This window comes from Nicotiana attenuata, unplaced genomic scaffold (assembly GCF_001879085.1).
Source record: "Nicotiana attenuata strain UT unplaced genomic scaffold, NIATTr2, whole genome shotgun sequence".
In the NCBI taxonomy this organism is placed as follows: Eukaryota; Viridiplantae; Streptophyta; class Magnoliopsida; order Solanales; family Solanaceae; genus Nicotiana; species Nicotiana attenuata.
This window is the reverse complement of record NW_017673974.1, coordinates 47629-63344: the sequence shown is the minus strand read 5'-3', so window position 1 is coordinate 63344 and position 15716 is coordinate 47629. Positions and strand designations below refer to the sequence as shown.

General features: G+C 38.9%; 1 protein-coding gene across 1 annotated transcript in view; it reads right to left on the bottom strand.

Annotated features, from left to right (window-relative positions):
- The window catches only part of LOC109217743, a 44634-nt gene extending 34865 nt beyond the window's left edge, over positions 1-9769 (bottom strand). Inside the window, exons 1-2 of the mRNA XM_019382011.1 lie at positions 9501-9769; positions 5858-5973 (exon numbers count right to left, since the gene is read on the bottom strand). Of these exons, the coding sequence (XP_019237556.1) occupies positions 5858-5973; positions 9501-9769 (385 nt within the window). The remainder of the gene's footprint in view (positions 1-5857; positions 5974-9500) is intronic.
- Between the last annotated feature and the right edge of the window lie 5947 nt (positions 9770-15716).

The following is a 15716-nucleotide window of genomic DNA, read 5'->3' as shown; positions in this document are numbered from 1 at the left end:
ACTACAAGATTGAGTAAAGATGGAGACTCTTCGGTCTGCAGACGCGGCAGATGTACCTCGAAGTCTCCAAAGCTCTCCCTGCCTCAAGGATGGTAAGCCTGTGCAACAGTACCTGGATCTGCACATGAAAAACATGCGCAAAAGGGCATGAGTACACCACAGCGGTACTCAGTAAGTGCCAAGCCTAACCTCGGTTGGGTAATGACGAGGAAGGTCAGGGCCCTACTGAGATAAATATATACATAACGAAATGATAGCGCAACAAGCAGTAAAACTGAGAGTCGATTATAAGGATCTACACAGTATAATAAGAATGCAATAACGGAAACAGAGAATAAGGCAAACTACAAGGTAATACCCCTCACAACAAGATAAATAATCGGGATCTCTTGGAATGCTCAATATACACACTAAGGATCTCTTGGTATCCCGACGATCTCTTGGTATCTCAATACATATGCCAGGGATCTCTTGGTATCCCGAGGATCTCTTGGTATCCTCAATACACGTGCCAGGGATCTCTTGGTATCCCGCACCTTAATCCAGATCATAATTACGCATAAGGGATCTCCCGGGATGCAGTCCCAATTTAAAACACACATCAGCAACTCAAGGATATCAAAATAAACACTAAGTCCGTAATGAGTAAACAGTAAATTCTAGCCTAACATGCTTCACGTAATGCAATTAAGGCAGTTTAAGCAAACAGGCAATTAGTTCAACTAAGCATGCTCTTCTAAACTAACACAGGCTATATTTGCAAGTAGAATAAAACAAGTAAGAAAAGAACTCAGTTTAAATACTTAAAGTAAAACCGGATTTCCAACAATTAGCTCAAGTACGCGCTCGTCACCTCATGTACAAGGCATTCAATTGCCAAATATCATATCCTAAGGGGAAAGGTCCCCGACACAAGGTTAGACAAGCCACTTACTTCGAACCGGTTCAAAATCAACTAGAAACCACGCTTTTGGCACAAGTATCCAACTCCAATTGGCCCAAATCTATTCAATTCAATTGCATATTGTAAATAACATCTCAAGCAACTGATTCTACGATTTAATTCAAAGCTAATACGCAAATTATGTAAAATGACCAAAATGCCCCTCAGGCCAACATCTCGGAATCGGGTGAATTTTATATTCTCAGAAACCTCGTACTCTCACGAGTCTATACATAACAAGAACACTAAAATCGGAGTCCAAATGACCCCTCAAATCCTCAATTAAAGGTCTAAGAACTTTTCCCCCAATTTCTACCAAGATTGATGGAATATAACTAAAAAGGGTTAAAGAATAGCTACCCAGAGATCTCCTCTTCAAATCCCTCTCAAAATTGCCCTCTCCCGAGCTCCAATTCGATTTTTCAACTTTCGAAACCAAACCCTCGAAATTTCCTATTTCTGCCCGGCTATTTCCGCATCTGCGGTCCCGCTTCTGCCGGACCAAGATGTCGCATATGCGACTTTCATTGAAGAGCCCAGGAGCCGCATCTGCGGTTCTTCTTTCGCAGATGCGAAATCGCTTCTGCGGTGAAACTTCCGCATCTGCGGAACCTGAAGGAGCACCCAAAATCCGCATCTGTGCTTACCTTGCCGCATCTGCGGCGCCGCATCTGCGGTCCCCAAACCGCAGATGTGAAAATATCAGAAGCAGCAAATATCTGCAATCTCTTAACTTCAAAATCTTTCCGTCAACCATCCAAAATCATCCCGAGGCCCCCCGGACCTCAACCAAAAGCACCAATAACACCTAATACCTCATTCAAACTTGTACCAACCTTTCAACCATCTAAAACAACATCGGAAACTCGAATTAATCGAGGATTTAAGCCTAAGAACTCCAAATTTCCTCAAAATACGCTTTCGATCAAAAACCTAACCAAACCACCTCCGAATGACTTGAAACTTTGCACACACATCACAAATGACATAACGGAACTACTGCAACTCTCGAAATTCCATTCCGACCCTCGGATCAAAATCTCACTATCGAACCGAAAACTTTAAAAATTCAACTTTCGGCATTTCAAGTCTAAATTCATTACGGACCTCCAAAACATAATCCGACCACGCCCCTAAACCCCGAAACTAACCTAACAGAGCTAACAGAACCATCGGATTTCTCGAGGCCGTCTTTACACTGTTCCGACTACGACTACTTTCCAACACTTAAACTCTCATTTAGGATCTAAGTTTCCCAAAACTCTCCGAAACTCAAAACTGAACATCCCGGCAAACCAAATTAGGAGAAACAAACTTGGGGAAACTGTTAATAGGGGATCGGAGCGTAAATTCAAAAAACGACCGGCCGGGTCGTTACATCCTCCCACACTTACATTCGTTCATCCTCGAACGAGCACAAAGACATTCCTGAAGTAGTGATGAGGGTACTGGCTGTGCATATCCTGCTCGGTCTACCAGGTCGCCTCCTCGACCGGCTGACCCCGCCACTGAACCTTCACGGACGCAATGTTCTTCGACCTCAGCTTCCTGACCTGCCTGTCCAATATTGCCACTGGCACCTCAACATAAGATAGATCCTTCTCCAACTGGACTGAGCTGAAATCCAACACATGCGACGGATCACCGTGATACCTCCGGAGCATCGAAACATGAAATACCGGATGAACCCCTGCCAGGCTGGGAGGTAAGGCAAGCTCATATGCAACCTCCCCAACTCCGCTCAATATCTCAAAAGGGCCAATAAACCTCGGACTCAACTTCCCTTTCTTCCCAAATCTCATAACGACTTTCATAGGCGAAACCCGAAGCAGAAGCCGCTCTCCAACCATGTAGGAAACATCACGAACCTTCCGGTCCGCGTAACTCTTCTGTCTAGACTGGGCTGTACGGAGTCTATCCTGAATCACCTTGACTCTCTCCAAAGCATCCTAAACCAAATCTGTGCCCAATAATCTGGCCTCACCCGGCTCGAACCAACCCACCGGAGATCTACATCGCCTACCATATAAGGCCTCGTACGGTGCCATCTGAATGTTGGACTGATAGCTGTTGTTGTAGGCAAACTCCGCCAATGGCAAGAACTGATCCCAAGAACCTCCATACTCAATCACACACGCGCGGAGCATATCCTCAAGAATCTGAATAGTGCGCTCGGACTGCCCGTCCATTTGAGGGTGAAATGTTGTGCTCAACTCCACCCGAGTACCCAACTCCTGCTGTACGGCTCTCCAGAACCGCGATGTGAACTGAGTACCTCTGTCTGAAATAATGGAAACTGGAATACCATGCAGACGGATAATCTCCCGGATATAAATCTTCGCCAACCGCTTCGAGGAATAGGTAGTGCACACAGGGATGAAATGCGCGGACTTGGTCAGCCGATCCACAATAACCCAAATGGCATCGAACTTCTTCAAAGTCCGTGGGAGTCCAGATACAAAGTCCATGGTGATCCGCTCCCACTTTCACTCCAAATCTCTATCTGCTGAAGTAATCTACCCGGTGTCTGGAGCCCATACTTCACATGCTGACAATTAAGGCACCAAGCTACAAACCCAACTATATCCTTCTTCATCCGTCTTCACTAGTAGTGCTGCCTCACATCCTGATACATCTTCGCGGCACCCGGATGAATGGAATACCGCGAACTGTGGGCCTTCTCTAGAATGAACTCCCGAAGCCCATCGACATTAGGTACACTAACTCGACCCTGCATCCTCAATACTCCGTCATCACCAATGGTCACATCTCGAGCATCGCCATGCAACACTTTGTCCTTGAGGACAAGCAAATGAGGGTCATCATACTGTCGCTCCCTGATATGATCGAACAAGGAAGACCGAGAGACCACACAAGCTAGAACTCGATTGGGCTCCGAAAGATCCAATCTCACAAACTGGCTGGCTAGAGCCTGAACATCCATCGCCATAGGCCTCTCTGCTGCTGGTAGATATGCCAAACTCCCCAAACTCTCCGCCCGACGACTCAAGGCATCAGCCACTACATTGGCCTTGCCCGGGTGATATAAAATAGTGATGCCATAATCCTTCAGCAGCTCAAGCCATCTCCTCTGACGCAAATTAAGGTCCTTCTACTTGAACAGATGCTGCAAACTCCGGTGATCAGTATATATCTCACAAGGCACACCGTACAAGAAATGACGCCAGATCTTCAAGGTATGAACAATGGCAGCTAACTCAAGATCATGGACAGGATAATTCTTCTCATGTACCTTCAACTGTTTGGACGCATAGGCAATCACCTTACCGTCCTGCATCAATACCGCTCCAAGGCCAACTCTCGAGGCATCACAATAGACAGTATAAGACCCCGAACCGGTAGGCAATATCAAAATTGGGGTTGTAGTCAAAGCTGTCTTGAGCTTCTGAAAGCTCGTCTCACACTCCTCTGTCCATTGAAATGGAGCACCCTTCTGGGTCAATCTAGTCATAGGGCTACAATCGATGAAAACCCCTCCACAAAACGACGGTAGTAGCCCGCCAAGCCAAGGAAACTGCGAATCTCTGTAGCTGAGGATGGTCTAGGCCAATTCTGCACTGCCTCTACCTTCTTCGGATCCACCCGAATACCCTCACTCAATACCACGTGACCATAGAACGCCACAGAATCCAACCAAAACTCACATTTTGAAAACTTTGCATATAATCTCTTTTCCCTCAGAGTCTGAAGCACTGTCCTCGGGTGCTGCTCATGGTCTTCCCGACTCCGGGAATATAACAGAATATAATCAATAAAGACGATGACAAAAGAGTCAAGATATGGTCGGAATACATTGTGCATCAAACGCATGAAGGTTGCTGGGGCATTGGTCAGCCCAAAGGACATAACAAGGAACTCGTAATGACCATACCGAGTCCTGAAGGCAGTCTTCGGGATATTTGGCTCCCGAATCTTCAACTGATGGTAACCTGAGCGCAAATCAATCTTAGAAAATACCCGTGCGCCATGAAGCTAGTCAAACAGATCATCAATACGAGGCAAAGGATAACGCTTCTTCACTGTAACCTTGTTCAACTGGCGGTAATCAATACACATGCGCATAGAACCATCCTTCTTCTTCACAAATAACACAGGAGCACCCCAAGGCGATACATTGGGCCGAATAAAACCCTTATTAAGTAATTCCTGCAATTGCTCCTTCAACTCCTTCAACTCAGGAGGAGCCATATGGTACGGAGGGATAGAGATGGGCTGAGTGCCCGGCAGCAGATCAATGCCAAAATCAATGCCCTATCAGGTGGCATGCCCAGAAGATCAGCTGGAAACACATCGGGGAAATCCCGTACTACTGGGACTGAATCAATAGAAGGAGTATCCATACTAGCATCTCTCACATAAGCTAAGTACGCATCACAACCTTTCTCAACCATACGCTGAGCCTTAAGAAAAGAAATAACCCTACTGGAAGTGTGACCTAAGGCACCCCTCCACTCAATACGTGGTACACCTGGCATGGCCAGTGTCACGGTTTTGGCGTGACAATCAAGCATAGCATAATGGGGCGACAACCAGTCCATGCCCAAAATAATATCAAAATCAACCATATTGAGCAATAATAAGCCAGCTCTGGTCTCAAAACCACAAAGAATAACCAAACATGACCGGTAAACGCGATCCACAATAAGAGAATCTCCCACAGGAGTAGAAACATAAACTGGGGAACTCAAAGAATCCCAAGGTACCCCCAAATGCGGAGCAAAATAAGAAGACACATAAGAGTAAGTGGAGCCTGGATCGAATAGAACCGATGCATCTCTGTGACAAACCAAGATAGTACCTATGATGACAGAATCGGAGGCGGCAGCCTCAGTACGGCCTGGAAGAGCATAATAGCCTGGCCTCCCACTCGAGGGCGACCTCTACCTCCCTGACCTCCACCTCTGGCTGGCTGGGCCAGTGGAGTAGCAGATGGCGCTGGGACCATAGCCTGAGAGCTCTGCGGGGTGCGCTGCGGCTGAGGGGTCTGTGGGGGTACAGCCCTCCCAAGTCTGGGGCAATCCCTCACCACATGGTGTGTGTCACCACACTCAAAACAAGCTCTGGGAGGACGTGGCGGCTGTGACTGGCTCGGGCCAGGTCTGCTGGACTGACCAGTGAAAGCACCCCGTGTAGGAGGCGCACTAGAGACTGGAGGTGCATAATAAGGCTCCTGAGGCCTAGGTGGAGCAGGAATACCACTAGCTGCTGGAAGAGCTGAATGAACAGGGCGACCCATATGGCCCTTACCATGACGACTTGCAGTTGGGGCACGGGCGCCAGAAAAATAGCCCGACTTTCGAGACCTCTTGGCCTCCCTCTCCTCTCTGTCCCTAGCATGCTTGCCCTCAATCCTCCTAGCAATGCTCACCACCTGTTGATAAGATATATCCGTCTCTAACTCACCAGCCATGCTAGATCTGATGCTGGGAATAAGCCCCTCAATGAACCGGCGAACCTTCTCGCGAATCGTAGAAACCAAAGTTGGTGCATGTCTAGCCAAGTTAATGTAACAGACAGCATACTTCGAGACAGTCATAGTACCCCAGCGCAAACGCTCAAACTTCGCACGCCAGGCGTCCATAAGACTCTGGGGGACATACTCCCTCGTGAACATATCTGAAAACTGAGCCCAAGTCAGGGAACCTGCCTCATCCGGACTGTCTAACTCATAAGCACGCCACCACTGATAGGCGGCTCCTCGAAGCTGGAAAGCAGTGAAGGAAACCCTGCTCGATCCAGATATGCCCATAGTGCGGAGAATACGGTAGCACTCCTCAAGAAATCCCAAGGCATCCTCTGATGCTAATCCACTGAATACCGGAGGATCATATTTTTTGAACCTCTCAAGCCTCCGCTGCTCATCCTCTAAAGTCGCTGCCCTGTCCTCGGGCTGAACTGGTACTGCGGGCGGCAGAGGAATAACCTCTAGGACCTGCTCAACATGCACCCGTTGCTCAGGAGTGTGGGCGGCGGGAGTCTGTACTCCTCCCCCGGCCTGGGATGTGGCTGCAGCAAGGGGAAGCAACCCTGCCTGAGCCAAAGTGGTGGACATGCTCATAAATTGTGCTAAAGTCTCCTGGAGTGCTGGAGTAGTAGTGGCAGACGTATCGGGTGTCTGGACTCCGACTGGTACTGCTGGTGGTACCTCGGCGGCAGCTCGCGCGGGTGCTCTGGCTGCACCACGAGCGGGTCCTCTGCCTCTACCCAGCCCTGGCCCCGGCCTCTGACGGCTGCGGTAGAGGGTGCGGGTGCCTGATCCTCTCGGGTAGTACGTGTCCTCACCATCTGTGAGAGAATAGAAAGACAGAAGTTTAGTTGTGATATCAATATCTCGCACGACAAGGAAATCAAATGAAGTGGAATTTTTTCCTAACAGTTACATAGCCTCTCGTAGATAAGTACAGACGTCCCCGTACCGATCAGCGAGACTTTAATAAACTGGCCTGTGTTCCGTGACTCCTATGAACCTAGAGCTTTGATACCAACTTGTCACGACCCCAGTTCGCCCTCCGTGAACTGTCGTGACGGCACCTAGTCCCTACGACTATGTAAGCCTAACAAGTGCGGGAAAACAATCGAAACCTTGCGAAAATTATAACTTAAACCAAGATTTAACAAAAAGGAAATGAAATGAAAAGTGCTACCCGGCACATACAGCACAATATCTCAAACTTCTACAAATACTATCTCAAAACCCGGAAACTCACGGGAACACAAGCTGAGAGAAATATAGTAAAATGCTCTAACTCCGGAATGTCTACATCAAGAGTATGATAGAAGGGCTAATACTACAAGATTGAATAAAGATGGAGACTCTTCAGTCTGCGGACGCGGCAGATGTACCTCAAAGTCTCCAAAGCTCTCCCTGCCTCAAGGATGGTAAGCCTGTGCAGCAGTACCTGGATCTGCACATGAAAAACATGCGCAGAAAGGGCATGAGTACACCACAGCGGTACTCAGTAAGTGCCAAGCCTAACCTCGGTTGGGTAGTGACAAGGAAGGTCAGGGCCCTACTGAGATAAATATATACATAATGAAATGATAGGGCAATAAGCAATAAAACTGAGAGTCGATAATAAGGATCTACACAGTATAATAAGAATGCAATAACGGAAATAGAGAATAAGGCAAACTACAAGGTAATACCCCTCACAACAAGATAAATAATCGGGATCTCTTGGTATCCTCAGTATACACACTAGGGATCTCTTTGTATCCTGAAGATCTCTTGGTATCCTCAATACATATGCTAGGGATCTCTTGGTATCCCGAGGATCTCTTGATATCCTCAATACACGTGCCAGGGATCTCTTGGTATCCCGCACCTCAATCCATATCATAATTACGCATAGGGGATCTCCCGGGATGTCGTCCCGTAGTCCCAATTTAAAACACACAGCAGCAACTCAAGGATATCAAAATAAACACTAAGTCCGTAATGAGTAAACAGTAAATTCTAGCCTAACATGCTTCACGTAATGCAATCAAGGCAGTTTAAGCAAATAGGCAATTAGTTCAACTAAGCATGCTCCTCTAAACTAACACAGGCTATGTTTGCAAGTAGAATAAAACAAGTAAGAAAAGAACTCACTTTAAATACTTAAAGTAAAGCCGGATTTCCAACAATTAGCTCAAGTACGCGCTCGTCACCTCACGTACAAGGCATTCAATTACCAAATATCATATCCTAAGGGTAAAGTTCCCCGACACAAGACAAGCCACTTACCTCGAACCGACTCAAAATCAACTAGAAACCACGCTTTTGCCACGAGTATCCGACTCCAATTGGCCCAAATCTATTTAATTCAATTGCATATTGTAAATAACATCTCAAGCAACTGATTCTACGATTTAATTCAAAGCTAATACGCCAAATTATGTAAAATGACCAAAACGCCCCTCAGGCCAACGTCTCAGAATCGGGTGAAATTTATATTCTCAGAAATCTCGTACTCTCATGAGTCTATATATAACAAGAACACTAAAATCGGAGTCCAAATGACCCCTCAAATCCTCAATTAAAGGTCTAAGAACTTTTTCCCCAATTGCTACCAAAATTTCGGAATTAAATGATGAAATTAACTAAAGATTGATGGAATATAAATAGAAAGGGTAAAAGTATCGTTACCCAGAGATATCCTCTTCAAATCCCTCTCAAAATCGCCTTCTCCCGAGCTCCAATTCGATTTTTCAACTTTTGAAACCAATGGCGTCAAAACGATCTTACATCCATCTGTTATGAATGAATAGGTGGTACAGTATCCATCATGAAAAGCACGCTTATCATATTGCCCTGGTCTTCCAAGTAGTAAATGACAAGCATCCATCTTTACCACATCACACCAAATTTGGTCTTTATAGTACCAATAGAAAAAGAGACAAAGCATCTTTTAGTGACTTTCATACCTCCACCATATTGCAGCCACCCGACTTTGTAAGGTTTGGGGTGTACCTCAGTCTCCAAACCCAATTTAGTCATCATCTCTTCCAAAACAACATTAGTGCAACTTCCACCAATGATAATCACTGAACATACCTTGCCATGACCGTATACCTCGTGTGGAAAAGGGCCTCTCCTTTCGATGATTCATACTCGGTATGTAAGATCCTCTGAATAACAAGCATATCACCTTCATCAGGTTCTACATAGACATCCTCATCTTCCTCATTAACTTCCTCAATTGGATGGTTTTCTTCATGATTGGAATCGACTTCTTCATCAACCAACATAACAGCCTTTCGGTTGGAACTATAAGCTTGCACATGCCCAACATCTTGGCACTTAAAACATCTTCTTCTAGTCATTTCCCCCTGAGGATATAAAAATATACTCAGGATACACTTAATATACACTAAGAATACGTTGCCAAAGGTAGGATACAATATATATATATATATATATAAATGTAATAGAATTATCATGCATGTATAATTTCATTTATATTTACATGTATATATATCTTTATATATTGTATAATTGCGTATATACAATATTTAATAAAAAATTGTAATACAAATACCATTTAGTCACCCCATTAAACCCAAAACCCACTGCTGATACCCACTTCAAAAGATCTTCACTCACAAAATACATTATGATCTAAAGAAGAAGAAGAAGAGAAAAGAAGAAATCACCTGTATAAAAAAGAATAACTTGCTGAGCTATCATAAAGTCTTTTATTCTTAAAGAAATTTTCCTAACCACCAATAAAACACCATGAGAAATCAAAAGCTTGACTAGAAAATCTTGCGACTTCTACTGCAACTCTAGTATCATGCATCATAACGTTGGTCGAGTAAATCCTTTTAAAAATTGAATTAAAAATTTTGTGATTTTTCTAGATTCTCAAACCGATGACAGTAGTTTGAGAAGAACAACCATGATATACAAACGTACATTTTTTATACAATATATAAATGGATTATACACCCATGATACACAAACACACTCTGGATATACTCAATATACACATTAAATATATAATACACTCAGGATACACATAATATATATTAAGAATACATTTTCAAAACTTAGGATAAGATGTATATACATTTTCATACGTTACATAAAAATATATATACAACTTTTATACAAAAATATAATACTATTATCTTGCATGTATAACTTTATACATGATCTTTTTCCAAGTAAAAGCGATATGTATATAATTTTTTTTATACATCGCATAACAATACATATACAAATTTTATACAATATATAAATTGATTATACAACTCATGATACACAAACACACTCTGGATATGCTCAATATACACTTTAACTACATAAATACACTCAGGATACAATTAATATATATTAAGAATACATTTTCAAAACTAGGGATAAATGTATATACATTTTTATACGTTACATAACAATATATATATAACTTTATACAAAAATATAATATAATTATCTTGCATGTATAACTTTATACATTATTTTTTTCCAAGTAAATGCGATATCTATACAATTTTTATATATTATATAAATAGAATATACACTCGTGATATACAGACACACCCAGGATACACTTAATATACACTTTGGATATAAAAATATACTCAGCATAATACATTCCCAAACTTAGGATATAATATATATACAAGTTCTATACATCGCATAACAATACATATACAACTTTTATACAAAAATGTAATACAATTATCATGCATGTATAACTTCATTTAAATTTACATGTATATATATCTTTAAATACTGTATAATTGCTTATATGGAATATTCAATAAAAAAATTATAATAAAAATACAATCTAGTCACCCCATTAAACCCAAAACCCACTACTGATACCCACTTCAAAAGATCTTCACTCACGAAATACATTATGATATAAAGAAGAAGAAGAAGAAGAAGAAGAAGAAGAAGAGAAAAGAAGAAATCACCTGTATAAAAAAAATAACTTGCTGAGCTATCATAAAGTCTTATATCCTTAAAGAAATTTTTCTAACCACCAATAAAACACCATCAGGAATCAAAAGCTTGACTAGAAAATCTTGCGACTTCTACTGCCACTCTAGTATCATGCATCGTAACGTTGGTCGAGTAAATCCTTTTAAAAATTCAATTAAAATTTTTGTGATTTTTCTAGATTCTCAAACCGATGACAGTAGTTTGAGAAGAAGAACCATGATATACAAACATACAATTTTTATACAATATATAAATTGATTATACAATCATGATACACAAACACGCTCTGGATATACTCAATATACACTTTAACTATATAAATACACTCAGGATACACTTAATATATATTAAGAATACATTTTTAAAACTTGGGATACGATGTATATACATTATATACGTTACATAACAATATATATACAACTTTATACAAAAATATAATACAATTATCTTGCATGTATAACTTTATACGTGATTTTTTTCCAAGTAAAAGCGATATCTATACAATTTTTATATATTATATAAATAGAATATACACAGTCGTGATATACAGACACGCCCAGGAGACACTTAATATAAACTTTGGATATAAAAATATACTCAGCATACACTTAATATACACTAAGAATACATTGCCAAACATAGGATACAATATATATATACAAGTTTTATACATCGCAAAACAATACATATACAACTTTTATACAAAAATGTAATACAATTATCATGCATGTATAACTTCATTTAAATTTACATGTATATATATCTTTAAATATTGTATAATTGCGTATATAATAAAAATACAATCTAGTCACCCCATTAAACCCAAAACTCACTACTGATACCCACTTCAAAAGATCTTCACTCACAAAATACATTATGATCTAAAGAAGAAGAAGAAGAAGATGAAAAAGAAATCGCCTGTATAAAAAAAGAATAACTTGCTGAGCTATCATAATGTCTTATATCCTTAAAGAAATTTTTCTAACCACCAATAAAACACCATCAGAAATCAAAAGCTTGACTAGAAAATCTTGCGACTTCTACTGCCACTCTAGTATCATGCATCATAACGTTGTTCGAGTAAATCATTACAAAAATTGAATTAAAATTTTTGTGATTTTTCTAGATTCTCAAACCGATGACAGTAGTTTGAGAAGAAGAACCATGATATACAAACATACAATTTTATACAATATATAAATTGATTATACACTCATGATACACAAACACACTCTGGATATACTCAATATACACTTTAAATACATAAATACACTCAGGATACACTTAATATATATTAAGAATACACATTTTTAAAACTTGCGTATTACGATGTATTACATTTTATACGTTTACATAACAATATATTATTACAACCTTTATACAAAAATATAATACAATTATCTTGCATGTATAACTTTATACGTGATCTTTTCCCAAGTAAAAGAGATATGTATAATTTTTATATATTATATAAATAGAATATACACTCATGAGATAGAGACACACCCAGGATACACTAAGAATAGAGTGCCAAACTTATGATACAATATATATACAAGTTTGTATACATGCATAACAATTACATATACAACTATTTTATAAAAAAAATGTAATACAATTTATCATGCATAATATAACTTCAATTATATTTACATGTATATATATATCTTTGTATATTGTATTAATGTGTATAAGCAATACAATAACAAATTTTTATAATAAAATACAATCCTAGTCACCCCATAAACCAAAAACCCAACTGCGATACCCACTTCAAAAGAATTTTTTCACTTCACAAAATACATTTATGATCTAAGAAGGAAGAAGAAAGGAGAAAGATAACATTACTGTATAAAAAAAATACACACTTGCTAGATTGCTCATCATAAAGTCTATATATTCCTTAAAGAAATTTTTCCTTAACCACCAATAAAACACTATCAGAAAATCAAAGCTGACTAGAAAATCTTGTGACTTCCAAATGCCACTCTAGTATCATGCATCGTAACGTTGGGTCTTAGTTAATCCTTTTAAACATTGAATTAAATTTTTGTGATTTGTCTAGATTCTTCAAACCGATGACAGTAGTTTGAGAAGAAAACCATTGATATACAATCATACAATTTCAATATATAAATTGAATTATACCACTCCATGATACACAAACACACTCAGGATACACTTAATATATATTAAGATTACAATTTTCAAACTTTCAGGATACGATGTATATGTACATTTTTATACGTTAACATAAACAATATTATATACAACTTTTATACAAAAATTATAATAACCAATTATCTTGCATGATAACTTTATACGATGATTTTTTTCCAAGTAAAAGCAGATATGTATACAATTTTTATTTATTATATTAAAGAATATACACTCCACCGATATACAGACACCCATGGATACACTTAATATACACTTTGGATATAAAAAATATACTCAGGTTATACACTATAATATACACTAAGAATACATTGCCCAAACTTAGGATTAACAATATGTAATATACAAGTTCTACATCGCAATAACAATATACACTCATGATATACGACACAACCCAGAATACACTTAATATACACTTTAGATATAAAAACTATTTACTCAGTCATACACTTCATATACACTAAAAATACATTTGCCAAATTAGGATACAAACATATATAATATATATTATAACAAGTTTTATACCATCGCATAACACTTTTTATACAAAAAATGTAATACAATTACATTTAATGGTATAACTTCATATATATTTACATGTATATATTTTTTTATATATTGTTAAATTGCGTATATGCAATTATTCATAAAAAAATTATAATACAAATTACCAAATCTAGTCAACCCATTAAACCCAAAACCCACTGCTGATAAACCCACTGCAAAAAATCTTCACTCACAAAATACATTATATCTAAAGAAGAAGAAGAAGGAAGAAAACAAGAAGAAGAAAGAATTAAATCACCTGGTATAAAAAAAAGAATAACTTGCTGATCTATCATAAAGTCTTAATAATATATTAAGAATACATTATTCCAAAACAATAGGATACAATGTATAATACATTTTATACATTATTTAACAATATATATATAACTTTATACAAAATATAATACAATTATCTTGCATGTATAACTTTATACGTTGATACTTTTACAAGTAAAAGCGCATTAAAATCTTGCATTGTATACACTATTATCGTGTTATACAATTTATATACTATATTAAATAGACCTAATACACTGATGATATGTAGACACACCCAGGATACACTTAATATACACTTTTGGAATATAAAGATACACTCATCATACACCTTGAATATACACTAAGAATACATTGCCAAAACTTATTGATACAATTATAATTCAAGTTTTATACATCGCCATGACAATACCATATACACTTTTACAAAAATGTAATACAATTATCATGCATGTAGTAACTTCATTTATATTACCATGCTATAGATATCTATATTGCGTATATGCAATATATTAATAAAAACGCATAATACAAATACGCATCTAGTCACCTCATTAAAAACCCCAAAAAACCCACTACTGATATCCACTTCAAAAGATCTTCACTTCACAAAAATATATTATGAAAAAGTAAGAAGAAGAGGAGAAAAGAAAGAAATCACCTGTATAAAAAAGAATTAACTTGTTGGAGCTATCAATAAAGTCATTATATCCTTAAAGAAAAATTTTTCTAACCACCAGTAAAAACACCATCAAAATCAAAATCTTGGACTAGAAAATCTTGCGACTATCTACTGCCACTTAGTATCATGCATCGTAACATTGGTCGATGTAAATCCTTTTAAAACTTTTATATTAAATTTTTGTGATTTTTATAGATTCTTAAACCGATGGAATTGAATTTTTTGATTGCTCCCATGCATTTTTACCTTTTCTACATGTTTCCACAATGACTCAATCAGCCTCAACACATCTTTGTTTCCAATTTAGGCCAGTAGAAGTTTTCTTGAATCCATCTTTCAATGTTTTAGAATGGGCCAAAATGGACCAACTTACCACCCTCATGTCTTCCCTCACAATGATCTCCCTTAAAGAGCTTTGTGGACCCTCCAAAGCCTCTCTTTCCAAACATTCTCCAAAGTCTGGATTCAGCATCATAATGCTTCCTTTGATGGGTCGAATCCAAATACATTAGTTTGCATCATTAGAAAGTAAACATGGTCTTCTACTAAGAGCATCAGCCACTTGATTGAGGTTTTCCCGCTTTGCTTGCTTGATTACGAACTGAAAATTCTGAAGAAATCTACCCATTTTGCAT